Source organism: Mandrillus leucophaeus, unplaced genomic scaffold (genome assembly GCF_000951045.1).
Source record: "Mandrillus leucophaeus isolate KB7577 unplaced genomic scaffold, Mleu.le_1.0 Scaffold950, whole genome shotgun sequence".
NCBI classification, from domain to species: Eukaryota; Metazoa; Chordata; class Mammalia; order Primates; family Cercopithecidae; genus Mandrillus; species Mandrillus leucophaeus.
This window is the reverse complement of record NW_012110364.1, coordinates 479910-502188: the sequence shown is the minus strand read 5'-3', so window position 1 is coordinate 502188 and position 22279 is coordinate 479910. Positions and strand designations below refer to the sequence as shown.

The 22279-nt window shown below is 34.1% G+C and overlaps 1 protein-coding gene across 2 annotated transcripts in view; it reads left to right on the top strand.

Moving 5' to 3' along the window:
* The window catches only part of LRP12 (low density lipoprotein receptor-related protein 12), a 92618-nt gene that overhangs the window by 37755 nt on the left and 32584 nt on the right, over positions 1–22279 (top strand). Inside the window, exon 2 of one of the 2 annotated variants that reach the window (XM_011970541.1) lies at positions 13870–13926. The exons of the other annotated variant lie outside the window; for it this stretch is intronic. Within the exon in view, the coding sequence (XP_011825931.1) occupies positions 13870–13926 (57 nt within the window). The remainder of the gene's footprint in view (positions 1–13869; positions 13927–22279) is intronic. 2 annotated transcript variants of the gene reach the window in all.

Genomic DNA, 22279 nt, shown 5'->3' with positions numbered 1-22279 from the left:
AATAAATAATTATAAATTGTTATAATATAAATACATTATATATAATGTAATACATAATTATATATAACACATATATATCTGCCACATATTTTTCTACATGTGTAACTTGGCTGTTTTGTGTACTTTCTGATTTTTAATTTTTAATAATTGATCTCACAAAATAACACTAGGGGTCACAAGTTCAAGTGCTGACAAAGACCAGGAAGGTAACACAAGTGAATGAAGAGGGCCTGGTATCGGTCTCAGAATGACAGGGGAAGGTAGTGGGCACTAGACACCTAAAAATGGCATGCTTCTTCTAAAAGAGGTCAGCCACAGATCCAGCTCAGTAGGTATGTATGCAGAAATAGATATACACAGATACTAAATTTTTTTCAAAGGAAGCCCAGAAATTCAGTATTTTTAGGTGAAGACTCTCAATTTTTAATGTTGGAATTGAGTAAATCTGGATTTCAGTCTGTCTCTACAACTTACTAGCTATAGAATTGTGGGGACGATGGAATCTATTCTTACAACTTTAGGAGGAAGATTTAATAATACATCATGAATTCATACAATATGTAATGCTTATTAAATGTTGACTGTGATTAGTGGTTGTCCAGCTTTAAAGGTGTGGGAACGGGATTGATTACAAGGGAGCATCAGAGAGCTATTTTGGGTGATGGAAATGGTCTGTGTCTTGATTGTAGTGTTGGTTGCTTGACTGGACATATTTGTTAGTACTTATCAAACCCTTGAAGTCGATGGATTTTTTGCATATAAATTATACCTCAACAAAGCTGATTTTATAAAGATAACTAACTGCCTTTCCCTTTTCTGTGTACTCCAGTTACATCAACTGTTAATAAAGTAGAGTTGATACCAAAGGTTTCTAACATTTTTATCACTAGTCTCTTACTGTCCCCTCTGAGCCTCAGTCACAAGCCCCACAGTGTGAAAGATTTTGCCCGCTGGGAAACAAGAAAGAAAGAAAAAACTACCTTTATTGGTTCAGTATACTCTTCTATACTGTGCAAACCGTGTACTGGATTTATCAATTTGGGTACTGTGCTTGATACATAATATGAGTAAAGCAGGCCACTTAGTTACTTTGCAGAAATGTTATAATGTAATCTACAAGCTAATTACCCACTGTTTAGTGATAAGCTATAAAGCTTAATAAACCAAGAAGAAAAATTAGAAGCAAAAGTAATATACAGGCATACCTCAGAGATATGGTTTGGTTCCAGACCTCCACAATAAAGTGAATGTCACAATAAAATGAGTCACGTGAATTTTTTGGTTTCCCAGTGCATGTAAAAGTTATGTTTATACTATAGTCTATTAAGTATGAAATGACATATCTAAAAAAATGTATACCTTAATTTAAAAATATTTTATTGCTTCAGAATGCTAATGATCATCTGAACCTTTAGCAAGTTATAATTCCTCTCCTGGTGAAAGGTCTTGCCTCAGTGTTGATGGCTGCTGACTGTCAGGGTAGTGGTTGTTGAAGGTTGCAGTAGCTGTAGCAATTTCTTAAAATAAGACAACAATAAAGTTTGTCACATCAGTGAACTCTTCCCTTCATGAAAGCTTTCTCTGTAGCATGTGATGTTGTTTGATAGCCTTTTGCCCACAGTAGAATGTCTTTCAAAATAGGGGTCAGTCTTTTCAAACCCTGCTGTTGCTTTATCAACTAAGTTTATGTAATATTGTAAATCTTTTGTTGTCATTTCAACAGTGTTCACAGCCTCTTCCCTAGGAATAGATTCCATCTGAAGAAACCACTTTCTTTGCTGATCCCTAAAAAGCAACTCCTCGTCCATTAAAGTTTTCTCATGAGACTGCAGCAATTCAGTCACATATTCAGGCTCTACTTCTAATTCTAGTTCTGTTGCGATTTCCACCACTCTGCAGTTTCTTCCTCCACTGAAGCCTTGAAACACCTCAAAGGTCATACATGAGGGTTGGAATCAACTTCATCCAAGCTCCTGTTAGGTCACAGTTCATTGACCTCCAATGAATCATGAATGTTCTTAATGACATCTAGAATGGTGAGTCCTTTCCAGAGGTTTCAATTTACTTTGCCTGGATCCATCAAATGACTTGCTGTGGCAACCATAGCCTTACAAAATGTGTTTCCTAAATAATAGGCTTGAAAGTCGAAATTACTCCTGATTCATGGGCAGCAGAGTGGATGTTGTGTTAGCAGGCATGGAAATATGTGGATTTCCTTATACATCTCCGTCAGCACTATTGGGTGACCAGGTGAATTGTCAACGAGCAGTAATATTTTGAAAGGAATCTTTTTTTTCTCAGAGGGTGGTCTCAAGAGTGGGCTTAAAATATTCAATAAACAATGCCATAAACAGATGTGCTGTCACCCAGGCTTTGTATAAGCAGAGTAGATTTAGCTTAATTCCTAAGGGCCCTGGGATTTTTGGAATGGTAAATAATCATTAGCTTCAACTTAAAGTCACAAGCTGCATTAGCCTATAACAGGAGAGTTAGACCTCTTTATCTTGGAAAAATGGTACTGATAGACTTGGTCCGTGTAGGGATGCCACAAACCTCCAATTTGGTAAACAAAACAACAGAAAAACAACACTGTATCTGCAGAGTATCATAAAGCAAAGTGCAGTAAAAAGAGGTGTGCCTGTACTTAAGTATATAAAAGTTCCTTAAATGAGAATAAAATACCTGAGTAACAGCACTCATTGTCTTTGTGCATGCTTCTTTAGGTATACGTGTGTGTGTGTGTGTGTGTATATATATATTTATGTGTATTCTGTAAACACACGCATATATGTATCTTTCACAAACTTCTCCTAACTTCGTTCTACGTCTGCCACTCTTGAGATTGCAAGACTAACTCCTTCTCTACCACTTCCTCCTCCTCCTCTGCCTACTCACCATGAAAACAGTAATTCACTTCCACTTAACGAACCGTAAATACATTTTCTATTCCTTGTGATTTTCTTAATGACATGTTCTTTTCTCTAGCTAACTTTATTGTAAGAATAATACAATAAAGTCTGTAGTACATGTAACTTAGAAAATACGTGTTAATCAACTGTTTATGTTATTGTTAAGGCCTCCAGTCAGCAATAGGCTTCTAGAAGTTATGTTTTGGGGGAATCAAAAGTTATATGCAGATGTTTAACTATGCAGAAGGGTTAGCACCCCCAACCCCTGTGTTGTTCAAGGGTCAACTGTATAATTACGAACTGTGACCAAAGCACAAGCATCAAAAGAAGAAATAGGTAAATTAGGCTGTTCTGAAAATTAAAAACACTTGTGCTTCAAAGGACACTCAAGAAAGTGAAAAGTCAGCTTATAGAATGGGAGAAAATATTTGCAAATTGTGTATCTAACCAAGGGATCAATATCTACAATGTCTAAAGAACTCTTACAACTCAGCAATAACAGAAAGACAATCCAGCCATTTAAGAAATGGGCAAAGGATTTGAATGGACATTTCTCCAAAGAACAGCATAAATGGCCAATAAACACATGAAAAGAGCCACATTATTACTCATTAGGGACGTGCAGATCAAAACCATAATGATATATCACTTCATACCCATAGGATAGCTAAATTGAAAAAGATGGACAATAATAAATGTTGTCAAGGATGTGGAGAAATGGACCCTTACATGTTGCTGATGGGAATGTAAAATGGCATTGCCATTTGGAATATAGTTTGGCAGTTCCTCAGAAAGGAAAACATAGGGATACCATATGACCCACCAGTTCCACTCTCTCTATATACTAAAGAGAATTGAAAACATACGTCTATATAAAAACTTGTATACAAATATTCATAGCAATGCTATTCACAAAAAGTAGAAACTGCCTAAATGTGTGTCACCTAGTGAATATGTAAATAAAATGTGATATATCCAGATAATGTAATATTATTCAGCCACAGAAACGAAGTACTGAGTCATGGTACAAGGATGAATCATGAAAATATAAGGCTAGGTAAAAGAAGCCAGACACAAAAGACCACGTATTGTATGATTCCGTTTATTTGAAATGACCAGAATAGGCAAATCCATACAGACAGAAAAACTAGATTACCTGTTGCTAGGGGATGTAGGGATGAGAAAAGGGGGAATAACTGCTGATAGGTACAAGGTTTTTTGAGGGGGTGATGAAGATGTTCAGGCATTAGATGGTGGTGGTGATGGTTGTACAACTTCCTGAATGTACTAAAAACCACCCATTATGCACTTGAAAAATGAAGTTTGTGATATAAAATATCTTTCAATAAAGCTGTTACTGTAAGAAATATAGGTGTGTAATTTTTTTTCCTGGAGTTCTGAATTCTTTCAAACTCATTCATTCTTGTGAACCACAGTCATAGGTAGGAACCTTTGAACTTAGTAGTCCTAAAATTCCTTTTTCAGTTTATGTTGTGAGCTCTTTTATCAGTAGCTCAAGCTAATTTTAGAATAGAGAAGATGATTTTCATCTGTATGAACACTCACTGAGGTGCTCAGCAGTAGGATGTATAAGATCTCTGCATGTTCTTTAAGGGACCTGATTCATTCTTTGAATACTAGGAGCTTGTGTTTGTTTAGTATTTGTACTTTAAACAACATAGTAGTTCGTTGTCATTATATGCTTATTTCCAAGACATTTCAAACATAAAATCTTACCAACATAATACTACAGGAAGTCTAAACATATGAAAACACTGAACTCCCAAAGGTCCATTAAGAATATGGTTTGGCCGGGCGCGGTGACTCACGCCTATAATCCAGGACTTTGGGAGGCCGAGGTGGGCGGATCGTGAGGTCAGGAGATCGAGACCATCCTGGCAAACATGGTGAAACCCCGTCTCTACTAAAAATACAAAAATTAGCTGGGCATGGTGGCACGTGCCTGTAATCCCAGCTATCAGGAGGCTGAGGCAGGAGAATTGCTTTATTTAACCAGGGAGTTGGAGGTTGCAGTGAGCTGAGATCACGCCATAGCACTCCAGCCTAGTGACAGAGGAAGACTCCATCTCAACAACAACAACAAAAAAATGGGGTTTAAAAATTATAATGTATATTTTCATTAAAAGTAATGTTATAAATAATTATTACTATTGTTTTAAGTGGAAAATATGTTCAAGGCTAGTTCATATAAATACATAATGGATGGCCCAATTAAAAAGTTACAGAAATAATACTTTTAGGATACCAGTAATTAAATCAATCAGGAAAATATGTTTTTTCTCAGGGATTTCTTAACCTTTTTTACAAAATTAAACATCTCATTGTAGGTATTTGTTAGACATTATGGAGCCTATCCTTAGAAGAATGTACTGAATTTGTCATACACTTAAAAGGGATTCACAAAAATCTTCATCTAGACCTACATGGGGAAGGTAGGTGTGTGAGTCTGTTTGGGCTACCATAACAGAATACCACAGACTGGGTGGCTTAAACAACAGAAATTTGTTTTCTCTTAGTTCTGGAGGCTAGAAGTTCGAGATTTAGGTGTTGTCAGGGCTGGTTTCTGATGTGGCCTCTTTTCCTGGCATGTGGTGTCCTCCTTACTGTGTCCTCACATGGCCTCTTCTCTTACTGTGTCCTCACATAGCATGTGTGGACAGAGATCTCTGGTATCTCTTCTTCTTATAAGAGGACACCAGCCTTCTTGGATAGAGCCCCCACCCTTACCTTATTTAGCAGAGGGCCAAAATTCACTGAAAATGTTCTCAATCAATGAGAAAGCGGCCACTCTGCACACTTTGATTCTAGATTTTAGGCCTGCCGACATGTAACACCGGGAAAATGAGGCCTCCACTATCAAGCCTGCCTTTTTGGCAAACTATCTTGGAGTTTGGCCATACAGGTAGTAAAAAAGAAATATGTATTTGCCTGGCTTTGTTTTCTGCATATATATCTTCACAAATAAAAAGTGATGATCAGGCTACAACATACCAGATTTGAGGATTCTGGGACCTGGGTTTTGAGCCCTCCTCCCTCATTTTCTTTATCTTCTCACATAATTTGACATGAATTATCTATAAGTTTCCTTACAATGCTGTCTTACCATAAAACTAAATAAGAAAGTTAAAACTATAATTATTGGAAATACTTATTTTGCATAATTTGCATATGTTATACTAGATTAAGATACTGAAGGGGAATAAAACAATGCTTATGATATTAACCCTGATCTTAATTCACCTACATGTTTTAAGATTCATAAGTCATTTGTACAAATCTCAAATCCAGAATATTTTGTGTGTTGTATAATATGCTATCAGAGGGTTTTATTTTTTTGTTTAAAAAATTTCTTATGGATAATTTCAAATATTTGTGAAAATAGATAGGACAGGATAATGAACCCCTGTGTACCCAAAACCTAGGCCCTAACAGCAGTTACTAACCCAGAGCCAATCTGCCTCCTTGCTAGGCTATTAAATTCTTCTGCGTATTTTGAAGAAATACCAGACCTCGTTTCATCCACTAATATTTTAGAATGCATCTCTAAAAGAACAAGTATGCTTTCTTTTTAAATCAGTTTAAGTGCCATGCCATTATCTTAGGAACGATTGTTAATTTTTCCTTGGTTTTATAAAACCAAACTGGTTTGTGTTTACAGTTGTCTCATTAATGTCCTGATTGTTTATGAAGCAGAATGTAAATGAGGTCCACAGTTTGTAATTATTCAATACTTCCTTTAAGCTTCTTTCAATCTGTGGACTTCCTTCACAACTTTAAAAATATATATATTTGTTGAAACAATTTAGAGTTTTTCATTCTGGAGTTTGTTGAGTGTTCCTCTGTAATGTGATTTAAAATGGTCCTCTGTTGTTTGCTTTTTCAGTAAACTGGTAAATGGATTTAGAGCTATAAAGCCTAATACAGTAGCCGTCAGCCACGTTAACTATTTTAAATTTAAGGTTAAATTAATTAAAATTAAATAAAATAAAAAATTTAGTTGCTAAAGTACAAAGCTCATTTTAAATGATTAATAGCTACATGTGGCTAGTGGCTACCATATTGGGCAGTGCCTTGATAGAACAGTTCCATCATGTGGGAAGTTCTGTTAGTCACTGCTGCTTTAGATAGAGATTTCATCAAGTTTAGGTTTCTCCTCCTTTGTGTTCTTCCATTAGGAGGCCCATGATGTGTGATGTCTCATTGTCCTTTTTTTCTGATGTTAACAGTTATTGATAGTCAATGCCTGAATCCATTCATTCATTAAAGGATGCAAAATGTTGACCATAGGAGTTTTAAAGAATTACTTCTGGTTGGGTTGATCTCCAGAAGCTTTATGGCTGAGGTAACATTTAGTTGAGCCTTGAAATTTCTCTGAAAGTTTGGTAAGTGAAGGTACAGGGAAAAGAGGAATTTTGTGGTTGTGGGTTGTGGTGGTTGTGTTTGTTTTTGTTTTTTAAACAGGGCAGAAGACTAATGTGTTTGGTGCACAAGAAGTATGGGAATTTAAAATTGAAAAGTATATCTGGAGCCTATACAATGTAGATCCTGAATGCAACGACAAGGCATTGGATTTTATTTGAAAGGGAAATGCTATAGTAGCTATTTGTTGGTTGCCTACCATCCAGTTATCTTTTTTCTCTTTTTAACAATGCCCTTAAATGCTTCAGAAAATGTAATTCAACACCTCACTCTAGGCTTATGTCTATCATCGTATTCCATTTTGTTTTCCTTGACAGGGGTGGGCATGTGACCTAAGCTGTTCTAAACAGAATGAATATCAAGGCTTTTGGTTGTAAGTGATGAGATACAAATACTCTGTCTTCCCCTGGATGTGGTACCTGGAAGTGCTGTAGTTATTCTTTCAGGCTGATGAGGAAGCCAGCACACAGCCTGACAAAATAACACACAGAGAGATCAGGCAACCACTGATTTCTCTGTCACTAGAGATTATTGTTTCCTGTTCTAGAACTTTATAGAATAGAATCATACAGAATGAATTCTTTTGTGTTTCTTCTTTTACTCTATGTTTTTGGAGTTCTTTTTTCATTTCCCTTACCTAGGTGTGGGTATATATATATATGTTAGGTCATATATCTATATGTTCATCCTGAAAGAACTGTTTTCCAAAGTGGTTGTACTATTTTATATTCCCACTGGCAATTTTTGAGAGTTCTAGTTGAAGCTTGTTTTAAAGCTTTGCTAGGATAATTACAGAGTAGCTTTTACTTGGCGGTTAAGTTAGCCCTACTCCTAAGGTGTGGGTGGACTTCCTGGTCTACTAATACCCATGCATTTATCAAGGTCTCTCCGCTTCGGAGTTCTCTCTTGCTGGTCAGAACTTTAGCATCTTCCAGATTTGTGGGATGGAAGGGTTTATTTAAGCTTTCAGCAGCAATTCTTTGCCTATTCTTAATAGGTGACATCTGTTCTTAAGGTGTTACCTTACCCATGTGCAGCTTGACATTCAGCCTAAGACTAGGACTGTGATGCAAATTTTGGAGTTTTTCTTTGATTTTTTTTGTGTGTTTCTCATTGTTGTTCTTTTAAAAAACTGATACTGGTACTCTGAATGTTTCTGTTGCCTGAGCCCCTCTAAACTCTCATCTCTGTCTCCTCAGTTTAGCAAGATCTCCCTGCTTTGTTTGGGTTCTCCCTCAATATGCCAGAATCCAGGAAGTCTCCAGATAGAAAGGGCAGTAATGGGACTCACCTTAATTTGTTTCCCTTTTCTCAGGGATCACAGTCTTACACTACCTGTTGTCCAGTGTCTGCATTTTTTTTTACATATTTTTCTGTTTTTTTAATTGTTCACAGCAAAATTGCTGATCTGTTGCTACTTCCTCTTTTATAACCAGCAGCAGTTCATGAGTTTTTTTCTTTAAATCTTTTTTCGTTGCAACTGAAAATGGGGTCTTCTGCCATGTCTTCCAACTGGCTGTCATTTGTATTTACAAACGCTTTGGATTTCTGTATGCTTATTTTATATCCTACTGCTTTACTAAATTTTCCTGTTCTTTATAGTTATTTTTCTATTGACTGTCTTGGGTTTTCCAAGTAGATATAATCTGCACATGGACACAGTTTTACTTTTTTTTTTTTTTTTTTTAACAATTCTTGTCTAATTGCACTGTCTGATATTAGTAACTATAGTGGCCACTCCTGTCCTCATCCCTACTTTTAGAAGAAAAGCCTGTAGGCTTTCCCCTTGAATAGTAAGCTTGCTAATTATATTTTGTTTTATATTTTGTTTGCTTCTGTTTTACATATTTTCAATTATTTTGTCAACAGATTGCCAACTCTTCAGGAGCAGGGACTCGGCATGCCTCTTACTTGTATGGACTTAAGTATTCCTGCTATGTGTTATGTTTTGTGCTAGTCATTGGGGTTGCAAAACAAAACCCTGCTGTGTCCCATCAGAATACTCCCCCCACCCCAAAATTAAGATCTAGTAAGGAATATAGGCATTACACAGATAAAACAAATGTGATAAAATTTCAGAAAGTGACAGTGTCAGATACTAAAGGAACCTGTAACAGAATGACCTAACCTAGTATGGGAGAATCAAGAGATATCTCCCTAAAGAAATAATGTTTAATGAAAATCCAAAGGCAAGAGAGACAGTTGATACTTTCTAAAAGACACCCATTATTACTAGAAAGAAGAGATAGAATGGGAAAGTAGGTCACAAGAGAGAAAGATTTAGAAGTAGTTAGGAAGAATCGGACTGTGGAGAGCTTGACAAGCCCTATTAGGATTGTGAACTTTTTCCTTAAGTACAATAAAATAGGAACCATCTTTGCTTTTTTGGTTTGTATGTGTATATATGTGTTTATGTTTGATAACTACTCTCACTGAGAAGTAGAAAAGCAATTGTAGGAAGCTGAGCATTTTCGTTTCTTATAGTTGCCAGTCATTTAACTTTTAAACCAATGTTTTTCTTATAAATTGGAATGCTGTGGCAGGTAGATTTTAATTCTGAGAGCTAAGCACTATTTCTTATATAAGCAAGAAGTATATTCGTGTCTGAATCCTTTTAAAAAAAAAAGCAAGGAACACAAACTTTTTTAGGTCGTGGGAATTAGTATTGAGCCTGAATTCTTTTTAAGAGGTGAGGAATACAGACTTTTTAATGACTATGTATTTGAATGTTCAATCCATCCAGTTACTAGCTCTTTGGAAAAAAAATTACTAAACTGCTAGAAGCTTTGGTTTTCTCATTTGTAAAATGAACCGTTGTTTTAAGGATTAGCTGAGTGAACTCTTGTAAGGCACTTATGATTTGGCTGGTACATACATATCAAATCTTAGGTGTATTTATTAGCTATTCTTAAGAACTTTAGTTCTTAAATAAAAAGGACAGAAATATATAAAAGAAGACAGAAAGATAATAAAGCAACAGGGATGCAGAGACTGTAAATTTAGACATTCTCTTACGATAACATCCCCATTATATAAGTGAGCAAACTGAATCTTAGAAGTCATTTGAAGTTCATGACTATATAAATAGTAGAGCTGGGGTTTTATTACAGGAGTCTGACTCGAGAACTCAAACTCCATATCACTGTTGTATAGTTTCTTTCCTAAAACAGCGTCTATTTTAGTCGATTCTCTCTCATATTGCAGTCAAAACTACAGAACAATAAATGGGAATGGTTGATTACTTGTTGGTGTTTAGTGAGACCAAAAAATTGTCATAACAAACTATTTTCTGATTTAGGTGATAATGAAACTTTTTCGTAGTTGAAAAATCTTTTTTAGGGTTTATCTACTTAACTGTTTCATTGCATAATTAGCTGTTAATGTGTAATTAAATAAGGAATGTTTCATCAGACTTTTTTTTAGTATTTGCTATCTCTAAAGGGTGATGTCTGAAAAAATATCTGAAATGACTGCATTTGAACACTGTAGTCATAGTAAGGTTGGTGGCGGGTGTTCATATTTGTACATATGAAATATTCTTGGGGTTTGGGAGAGGGGCATTAAGGAGGATATAATTTGTATTAACAAAGCAATTTTCTTTGGGCTATCTACTGTAAACCTAGAAATGATTGAAAAGTATTTTTGTAAAAAAATATTTTTTTTTTACAAAAAAGACATCTTTGTAAAAATATTTTTTAGAATGGCAGAACACATAAATTAAGTAGCCCACTTCGTCAAGTGATGTTCAGAAGCAGAAACATCACTTTGATGTTAACAGAAGTTATCATTGATTTTTTTTTTAACTTCTAAATAGGATTGTTTTTAAGCTAGAGTAAATGTATGGGAAATTAGTAGTATCATGTTTTCTGTTTTAAAGGGTTAACCAGTTTTTAAAATCATTAATACTTCAATGAAATTTTAATATGTTATAATTGGCATGATATTTATCACATTTCTGTTTATCCAGAATGATGGGAATGAACTATATTCTGTTCACCTGTTTATCTTTTTTTTGTAATATAAATAAAATTTTTAAAGTAATCTGTGCCTGTTTGTAACAAATTTGGCCAATGCTAAAGTATACAATTCAAACTTCCTCTCTAATTCCAGTTCCAGAGGTTTTCCTCCACGGTTTGTATATACCCTTAGGCTCATCAGTGTTTATGTAAATGCATAGACATACATATGACATGTTTAACATCTGCATATTATAAACTATACATACATAATTTTAAAGTTAAAATTAAATCATACTTTACTGCTCATCTGAAACATTTTTAATTTAATATGTGTATCCAATTAGTATACATATAATTATTTGTTTATTGACTATTTTATTATAAGACTGTTTATTCATGTGCATATTGATAATAGTTTTAGATTTTTTTTTTTTTTTTTTACTGTTAATAAAGAATTTCACTAAGCCCTATGAGGTTGGTATTATCTCCATTTTAAAAGATGAAATTGAGGCACAGAGAGATTGGGTAACTTGCACACCAAGTAAGTAATGAAGCTGGTTTTAGAATCCTGGCAATATAGCTCAGAATCCACAATCTTCAATATTACATTATGCTGCTTTTTTGCCTTCTATTTTTGCTCTGTTTACCCAACTGGAAAAATTTCGTGTTTAAAATATATCTTAACTGGCTGTGATAGTACACTCCTGTAGTCCCAGCTGCTCGGGAGGCTAAGGTAGGAGGATTGCTTGAGTCCAGGAGTTCTAGTCCACCCTGGACAACATAGTCAGACCCTGTCTCTTTTTTTAAAAAAGTCAAATCTGATATTAAAACTCTCCTGCGCATAATATGCTATCTTCCGGATATTGGAAATGTTGCTATCACAAATTACATAGCTATGATTTGTAGCTGTGTATAATATAGAAGTAGAAGGTTTAAGCCCAAACCTTACCAGTGCTTCTCAAACTTTAATGTGCATGTAGATCACTGAGTGTGCAGGAGGATCTTGTTAAAATATAAATTCAGATTCCATAATCTGAAATGAGCCTGAGTCTCTGCATTTCTAACACACTCCCAAGGTGGCCAGTACTGCTAGTCTACTCGTGAGTGGCAAGGATTTAGGCAGTTTATACTGACCTTTGGCAAACCTTGTTAGGTATTTTATTGAATCAGTTTCATGTTTTGTTTCTGCTGCCTGTTTTTATAAATTGTGTGTGGTAAAGAAATGGGTACAGTCTTTCTAGTCATTTCAATTCTATATGTGTGGCATTTAACAATAAATGAGAAAAAGAAATTGTGCCTTTTTTTGCATCAATGCACAGTACTTAAAATGAATATAATCACTTATTTGTATACTTAATATGGCCCTCCCACGTATCTCATCATTTTCACTGTTTCATTCTTAATTGAGGGAAGCATAATGTATGTTTTCATTTTGAACGGTATAGCTGTAGTTGAACCAAAAATATTGTTTTATCACTCTTATTTTTTCTTTAGTAATAATAATAATATACTTTACACAGTTACAAAAATCAACACCTGTTCAATGCTATGTGCCAGGCACTATGTCAAGTGCTTAATGGGCATGATTTCATTTTAATCACCAGGACATCCCTCATTTATTCATCTATCAGCTATTTGTGCGCCTCTTCTGTATCAGAGACTGTGCCTACGGGGGGAGGCAAATAAACACAAATTCAGTTCTCCTACAGCTTAGTGCATTGGAGTGGGGGGTGCGATACAATATTCAAGCAATCATAGAAGTGTGGTAGTTGTAAACAAAAAGTTGTTAATTATAATATTTGCTATTTTCTCCACTCTCAACCATGAAAGAAAATTCTGCTTTTGTCTTCTAAGCTTTTTCTGACTAGCTTCCTTCCCCACCTGACTCCAGGGAGAATTCTTTCTCTGTCTGCTCGGTTTCTGAGCTGTTGTGATGCCAGATCCAACTAATGAGTTAGAACTAATGATGTATAAAATACAAAATTTTAAGACAAATACCTGAAAAGACATTGTTTACATTAATTTGAGGGAGTAAATATTCCCAATACTTAAGATTGTTAGAATTGTTGGTGAGAAAAATTTGAAAGATTTTTTGAAGATTTAGAAGACAATGCAAGACTTTTCTTTTCTTTTTTCTTTTTTTTTTTTTTAAGTACCAACATGTGTGACCCTGACAGAAATTACACCGACTTGTGGCTGATTTGGACACGCTTTTAGGGGAATGCTATTTTTAACAAGCTGTGTTCTCTTTTTTTCTTGTAGCAGTACTGACTTCCCTTTTGATTATTAATTGATAGAAAATTCTTTCTGGTGTTGATCAGATCTATCTATTTGACCTTTATCTATAACACTACATTGTTGAGATTTCCAAAATGTTTGTTTTCCCCATTACTCTTATGATTTTGAGCTTCCTAGGATTGTTTTGAAGATTATTATAAGAAACTTTAGCTTCTCAATATTAAAAGGAGCACTATGTAATTGTTTCTCTTTTAAAGGGAGGATCTGAAAAATTTTATAAATTTTATCTTGGATATTAGTTTATTCATTATGTTTAATTTTAGGAAATGGTGCTCTTGCAGAACATTCTGAAAATGTGCATATTTCAGGAGTGTCAACTGGTAAGTCATTTTTTGTAATGTTTAAATTTCATGCATGACTTATATGGTAAATATTGAGAGCCACCTGGTATCTTACGAAGTGATATTTGGCTATAAAAATTATTACTGCTTTTTGCAGCATGTAATAAGGAATGAAGTAACTGGAACATGGAGAAATTCTCATAAGATAAAACTGATACTTGCATGCCCATGGATTGATTATACTTTTCCAAACGGACTGCATAATTATTTTTTCATACAAACATTGAACCTAGGGAAAAGTTAGCTCAAGTTGAATTAGTATTTTCTTTCCATATAAAGTTATGTGAAATGAAATTTACTGAAATGTGATTTTGAATGCTATCCCTAGGATTAGAGCCTTAGAAATTAAGCTTTTTGCTTGATTTTTAGATTATAGTACTACTCTACATAAAGCTATTGTATTTGAGCACGCAGTTTATTTGCTATTAAAAGCAACCCAATATGCTTGTGTCCATGAAATTCAGAAATTCATCATTGAGGTAAATGTATTTTTTGTACTCATCTAGGCTTTTATAACTTATAATTACTTTATAACTTTATAATTACTTAAAGACTTATAACTAAAATTTTTATTCATAGGTCACTTCCACAACTCTGTTACCATTTTTGCTATATCAACCACAGTTACTAGGAGAACTAAAATATTTATTTTTGCATATATTGAAATAGGTTTTCTTACTATTCATTTATTATTTCCCTATGTTGATAAGTTTTGTGTGGTTAAAACTGCACTTAGTGTATTTATCAATCCATTGATTAACTTCTTTGTGTCATCTTGTAATTTATTTGGTTCTTTTTTCCTCACATGAAGCAAATCTTGTTCTTTTGTTTTATGTCTGACTTTGTATTTAGAAAGTTTATAGACTTAAGAAATACTCTAAGGATTAGTATGCTCTAGTCAAACACATCAACAAGCCTAGTTTCCTGAAAATACAAAGCAAGTGCTTCAGTGCCTGCATTAATTTTTTTTCATAGTTTGTTTCACTTTTTAAAAAATATGTTCTCAAATGATACATAATTGTTTATACCAAATAACAATAAGGTTATTTTAAAGATGACCTTCTCTCTTTTTCTTTGCATTTTGAATAATGAGAATTATAACTACTTCTCCAAGTTGTAACTATAAAGTATGCTTGTTTACAAACATTTTAATTTATACAACCAAATGGTTACTATTTAATTCAGTAGTTTTCAAAAATTTTGGTCTCAAGACCCATTATAAACTTTTAAAAACTACTGAGGCCTGTTTTAGTCTACGTGTGCTGCTACAACAAAATACTACTGTGAATAGCTTGAATAACAGACATCAATTTTTCTCACAGTTCTGGAAGTCCAAGATCAAAGTGCTGGCAGGATTGGTCCCTGGTGAGACCACTTTTCCTGGCCTGTAGATGGCCACCTTCTCATTGTGTCTTCACATGGCCCTTTTTCTATGAATGTTCAGAGAAAGCAAGAGGTCTCTTGTGCATCTTCTTCTAACAAGAACATCAGTCCTATGGTATTAGGGCCCCATCCTTATGACCTCATTTGACCCCAGTTACCTCCTTAATGGCTGTATCTCCAAATACAGTCACATTGGTAGTTAGGGCTTCCACATATGGGCTTGAGGTGGGACACAATTCAGTCTGTAACAAGGACTTAAAAGAGTTTTTGTTTATGTGAGCTACAGCTACCAATATTTACTATGTTAGAAATTAAAACTGAGAATTTGTTTTAAAACTCATTAGTTCAATTAAAAATAACAGTAACCTATTGCGTGTTTACATCAATATGTACTATAGTTTTATGAAAAATATATTTTTCAAAACAAAAAACATCAATAAGAACAGCTTTGTTTTATAATTTTGTAAAGTAATGATTGGCTTAAAAGAAGATAGCTAGATTCTCATATCTGTTTCTGCACTCAGTCTTTTGCAACATCATGCTTTGTTTGACATACTAGGAGACAGGCCAGTCTCACAGTGATGTGTAATTGGAAAAGAGAGTAATATTTTAATAGCCTTTTCCAGATAATCGTAAATATTCTGTGATGCTAGACCAAAACTCAAAAAGAGGTAGTTTCTTTAAGGTTAGTTGCAATGTGGAGTCTAACACCATATCATTGAGCATTTTGTGCTCTGTTACATTAAAATCTAATTGGGTCTGTCTTACCCTTTGAATCAATTTTCTTACCATGTATGATTTTATAATGTTCTTTGATCACTTGCAAATGCAGATTTGCTGAGTTATACAGATTAATACAGAGTATAAAAAGTTATGAAAACTTGGAAATTTGGACAGATACAGTACTATGTTCTGAATTTTGTGTCAACTAATCAAGAGTTACATTATACTTATTTTTAGCTGTTTGCTTGTGATTAGACCACTAGGCTCTTGTTGAGCATTGATAATACCCTTCAATAAATTTCTGTTTGAAGAAAGAAATCAGAAGTAAAGATATTTTACATTTTTTAATCTTTTTTTTCTTCTGAATTTCAGATGCATATTTAGAAATACGTATTAGCTTGCTAGGGCTACCATAACAAAATGTCCCAGACTGGGTAACTTAAACAACATGAATTTATTTTCTCACTGTTTTGCAGGCTAGAATTCTGAGATCCAGGTGTCAGCAGGGTTGGTTTCTTCTGAGTTCTTTCTCTTTGGCTTATAAATGGTGTCTTACTTTCTTCACATAGTCTCCGCTCTGTGTGTGTTGTCCTGATCTCCTCCTCTTATAAGGACACCAGTCATATTGGATTAGGGCCACACATATGACCTCATTTTAACTTGAACTCTTTAACTCTGTAAAGACTGTCTCTCCAAATCCAGTTATGTTCTGATGTACTAGGGTTAGACTTTAAAATATGAGTTTTTGAGGCAACACAATTCAGGCCTTAACAAAATGTGTGTTTTAATTAAATATATTTATATGTCAATAAAATACTCCATTTCAGAAGTGAGTAAAACCTTATTCATGGCTTATTTTTTCTAAGTCTCATCTTACCAAATCTTTCTAACATAGAATGGGAAGAATAATACATGAAATCTGTTCTAATTATATTATTAAAAATAAATGGAATTATATTATTAAAAATAAGTGGATGCTGTCTCCAAAGGTATGTCTGGGTACACAGAGTCATTGCTTTCTTTTTTTTTTTTTTTGCCTTTTTTGTTTTTTTTGAAATGGAGTCTCACTCAATCTGTTGCCCAGGCTGGAGTACAGTCTCAGTTCACTACAACCTCTGCCTCCCAGGTTGAAGCAATTCTCCTGCCCCAGTCTCCCAAGTAGCTGGGACTGCAGGCATGCACCACCATGCCCAACTAATTTTTGTAATTTTAATAGAGACGTGGTTTCACCACATTGGCCAGGCTGGTCTGAGACTCCTGACTTCAAGTGATCCGCCCACCTTGGCCTCCCAAAGTGCTGGCATTACAGGCATGAGCCACCGTGCCTGGCCTCATTGCATTTTTTTCTGAGGCCAGTACAGAGCTATAGATGTAATGTTTAATGGAGTATAAGTTTTCTGAAATCCTTGCATCCCCAGTAGAAACTAGGGCCCCTTCAGTGCTGGTCTAAATGGAGAGCTAGCCTTTGGAAGAATCTCAAAATGCAGGACTTGCTTTCTATTGAGATCAGCAAGCAACAGAAATGGTGAGATGCTTCAGTATTCTATGCTACCATCTATTTCTGCTCTCCCCTGCTCTTTTCACCTCTGCTACTCCATTTGCCAGTGCTCAGTGCCCTGCTCGATTGTCGTTTGCACTTTGGAAAGTATATTGATGATTTTAGAAAGAATTTTAATTGTCTACACCTAGTGTTATCAGGTAATTTGTTTTCCAAATCAGGACACTTTGAAAGCGAAATAATACATTATTTTTAATTATGCTGCACCAGTGACAGAACAAGAACTGTTCTGGACAAATCAGGCTGTATAGTCACCCTGTTGGCAATGAATTCAATTCATTTAACATGTATCAAGCACCTGATAGGACCTTGTGCCAAGGAGGGTGGAAGTAAGTGGTGAGTAAAATATTCTGTCTCAAGGAACTTATCACTTAATAGCAGAAGTAAATGTGCAAACCGTACCTATAATATGATCTTAATGTACTAAGGCACATTATGGCAAATAATGAACATATTAAGTTAGAATATGAATTTGTAAAAAGCCTAGTTATAATATCTGGTAAGTAGTAAATGACTTAATATTAACTTTTCTTATTTTATTAATTAGGCATAGTATTAAGTGCTTCATTTTGTTTACTCATGAATTTTTTGGGGAATTACTAATTTCTAATTAATAATATAGTTTTGGTTCTTGTGCTTGGAATAATTTGTTCTGTTTTTAATATTCTGTTTATTTCCATCTTCTTCCTCCTCAAATCCTTGCCAGGAGAGATAAGTCTTTGCCTTTTTGCTTGTTCTTATGCTACAGGGTTGGCATAAGAAATTGTAGTTAAATTATCAAAAAGTGTGTATCTAATTGTTATATAATGGGAAAGAATATTGGATAAAATCTAATTTTTGTACTTTTAAAAAAATTTAGTACTTTTCTTGGTCCAGAATTTTAAATCTCCCTTCATATATTAGAGAAAGGAGAAAAGACAAATGGTATTTTTATAAATTTAATAATATATGAAAATCAGTATGAATTGTACCACAGAAACTGCCAAGTAATTTAACTGCATACACGAGAGAGTAGGAAGGCTATTTTAATCACTTTTTTAAAAAATGTCTAAATTATATGTTTCTTTTTGAAATGTTTAAAATTACCAAATTACTGCTTATCTGCTACATAGAATGAAATATATCTTAGGTCAAGTTGATTTACCACAAAGCCCTTGTACACATTAAACACATGTATTTGATTTTTTAAAATATATCTGCTTTAACCTGAATTACTCTGTAATCTATGATATTGACTTTAATCAGGATATTCTAGAAATAATTTATGTTCTCCTTATTCTTGATTACTTCTAAATCAAGTTTTTTGTTTTCACAAATTCTATTTATTATACAAGTTTCATTAAACATTTAGAAAAAAGCATTAGAAAATCGCCCATTAACCCTACCTTCCTAGAATAATTAATAATAGTATATTAAATTTTTTATTTGTCCTTTTGTGTACATACCTTAAAAATAATTTTATATGCATTTGAATTATCCCTAATTTTATCTCCTGCTCTATTTAACACTATGTACATTTTTTCCCTTAGTCTTCATATCCATTATTGTAATACCTGCATAAAATTTCCATCACGTGACTTCATTACAATGGGTTGTTTCCAATGGATTTTGCCTAATTTGGATCTTGCTCAAGAGATATATTCATATACAGTTGACTCTTGAACAAGATGGCAGTTGGGGCACCCTGCATAGTCGAAAAACCATGTATAATTGTTGATTCTCCAAAAGTTTAAGTACTCACTAGCATGCTGTTGATTGGAAATCTTAACAACAACATAAACATTCAATTAAATTTATGTACGTTATATGTATTAAATGCTGTATTCTTTTTTTTTTTTTTGATACAGGATCTGGCTTTGTCACCCAGGCTGGAGTGCAGCGGCATGATCTCAGCCCACTGCAACCTCCACCTCCTGGACTCAAGCCATCCTTCCACCTCAGCCTCCCGAGTAGCTGGGACTACAGGTGCTCACCACCATGCCCAGCCAGTTTTTGTTTTTGTAGAGATGGGGTTTTGCCATGTTGCCCAGGCTGGTCTTGAACTTGTGAGTACAAGTGATCTCCCCACCTCGGCCTCCCAAAATGCTGGTATTACAGGTGTGAGCCACCGTGCCCAGCCTTAAATGCTGTATTCTTAAAGTAAGCTAGAGAAAAGAAAATGTTATTAAGAAAATCATAAGAGAAAATCCATTGACAGTATGCTACTGTATTTATTGATACTGTAAGTTTACATTATCTATTTACAGATGAGTCATCTGTCTGATAAGGTGGGCAGCTGCAATTGCAGACCTCAGTCTACAGTACATATCAAGCAATTCAGCTTTTTCTTGTGATGATGTGACTTTTCTTTGCTTCTTGGGAGCACTTGCAACGTTACTAGTGGCACTTCGTATGGATCCCATGGTGTTATTTGGGGTTTATGGTATTGCACTAAACAAATGAAAAATACGTGAGAACCACCAGAGATCACATTATACTGTGACACACAATTTACTGGAGATACCAACTGCTCACATGAAGGTGATCAGCATCACACAGCAATTTAAGCAGATACTTGCAAATTGAGCTCACCAAAATAGCAATGGGAGGTGGCTACAGAATTATTAGTTGTATAGTATGTCCTATAATTAATTTTATTCAGTTATGATTTAGTATTCATCTTTATACTTCTCTTGAATGTAAATGGTGCTGTGTGTGGCCTGCAAGTGTTCGTGTAAGTTTTGATAAATTCTAACTCTTTGTAATAGGTTAGTGTATTTTTTATGGTAGTAAATGATAAAATAGTATTTTACATACATATGTATTCATGATATACCTAATGCTTTTTCAAAATTTCCAGTCTGTGATTTGTCTGCAAGGTTTTTCAAATTGTCACGAATCTCCAAAAAATTTTCCAGTGTATTTATTGAAAACAATCCATGTGTAAGTGAACTCACACAATTCAAACCCATGTTGTTCAAGGGTCAACTGTATATCTAGCCTTTTTTATTTCTAAGAATATTTCCTTAGCATACATTTCTGAAAGTGAAATTACTGTATCACAGGTCATAAATAATTTAATGACTAGAAACTTTCTGACAGATTGCCTTCCAAAAAAGATGTACTAATTTACACAGTTGTCTGCATTTACTTTCAGTATAATCATGTTTTTCTTGCTTAACTTTTTTTCTTATTATGTTTCCGTTAAAGTCTCAACCTTTTATTTTCTGTCAAACTGTTAAAAAAAAAAAAAAGGAACATTTTCTTTTCTTTTTGATTCATGGCCTGGAGTTGTGACATTTCAAAGAATAAGAGAATGAGATTTGCTTTCCTTTATACTTAGGCAAAAAGTAGCCTGAAGTTTATAAAATATTTTCTGTTTGCTAATAGGAACAGATGTTAAGGCTTGCTGCTTTCTCAGGCAGAAGCTTTTTCTAACATAGGAAGATTAACATGGTATTTCCAATTACCAATGATACAACTTCCAAATATTCCTACTTTTTAATGATAACTGAATTCTGAGATTACCTTGATTTTGAGTCTACTCTGCGTTTGACTTGAAATCTTTTGTCAGGCAAAGCTGACATTTCTATGAGCTGAGAGAGAGAATATTTACTTAGGAATTTCCTTTCTTAATCCTTATTCATATTAACTAAATTAGCAGAGTATATAAAATAGACTTCAGATAGTTTTTAAGTATTGTTTAGGCTGTCAGAATTTTATTCTATCAAAGTCATCAGCCTTTCTTGCTTTTACGTATTTGCGTTTTATAGTTTCTATTTTAATATTCGAAGGCCTAGCACATTGCTAATCCTGTATGCCTTTTACAACTGTTAATTTGGTTGTGGCCTTTAAAATAGGGACATATTTTCTAAATTGCAGTAACTTTGCTTTCAGATTAGTTAACAACATTTTGTAATAATGGCGAGTACTAAATTAAAATAGCTTTTGTTTTTAACCACAGCTTTGGGCTTAAATATTTTAACATGGTATTTTGAAATTTTCCTGGAAGAACATCTAGTCTGATAAAGCTTTTATTATCCTAGAATGTTTAAGATCTTCCAAATAAAGAATTTGAAAGGAAATAAAGGTTAAATTGTAATTATCTCTGATAGAAGTTTACAATTATTTTTTAAATATAGAAAAGTTACATGAATAAGTAGCAGGTCAAGTGGTCCTTTGCACCTTTCCTATGTAATTTTAATATTATTTTACAGTTATTCAATTAGGTACCTGGACCTCTTGCTAAATTTACTAAGAAGAATTTCACTAGTTCTTTTGACCAGTGTTATAAAAATGTCTTTCATCCACGTTTGAAATGAAGAAAAGAAAGAAGGCTTATTACATTTTAGTTGATTATTAATACATTAGGGTTTTTAGGATTTCAGAATATAGAAATAGAACGTAGTGTGAACCCAAGAAGCTATCCTTTGTATAAAGAAAATGAGTAGGGAATATGAGACAGTACATTCTTTATATAAAAAAAATTACTATAGGATGCTAATAATTTTTAAAGTCATTGTCTACCTTCAGAGTTTACTTCTGAGACACTTAAAGTTTTAAAGTAGTGAACTCCCTTTAAGTTTTGGAAAGGAAACTAATGGTGCTATTTCTATATTATGTACTCTCTAATCTTATGGCCAATGTCTTATATGAAACATCTTTATGTTATGTAATTGTAACCTATTT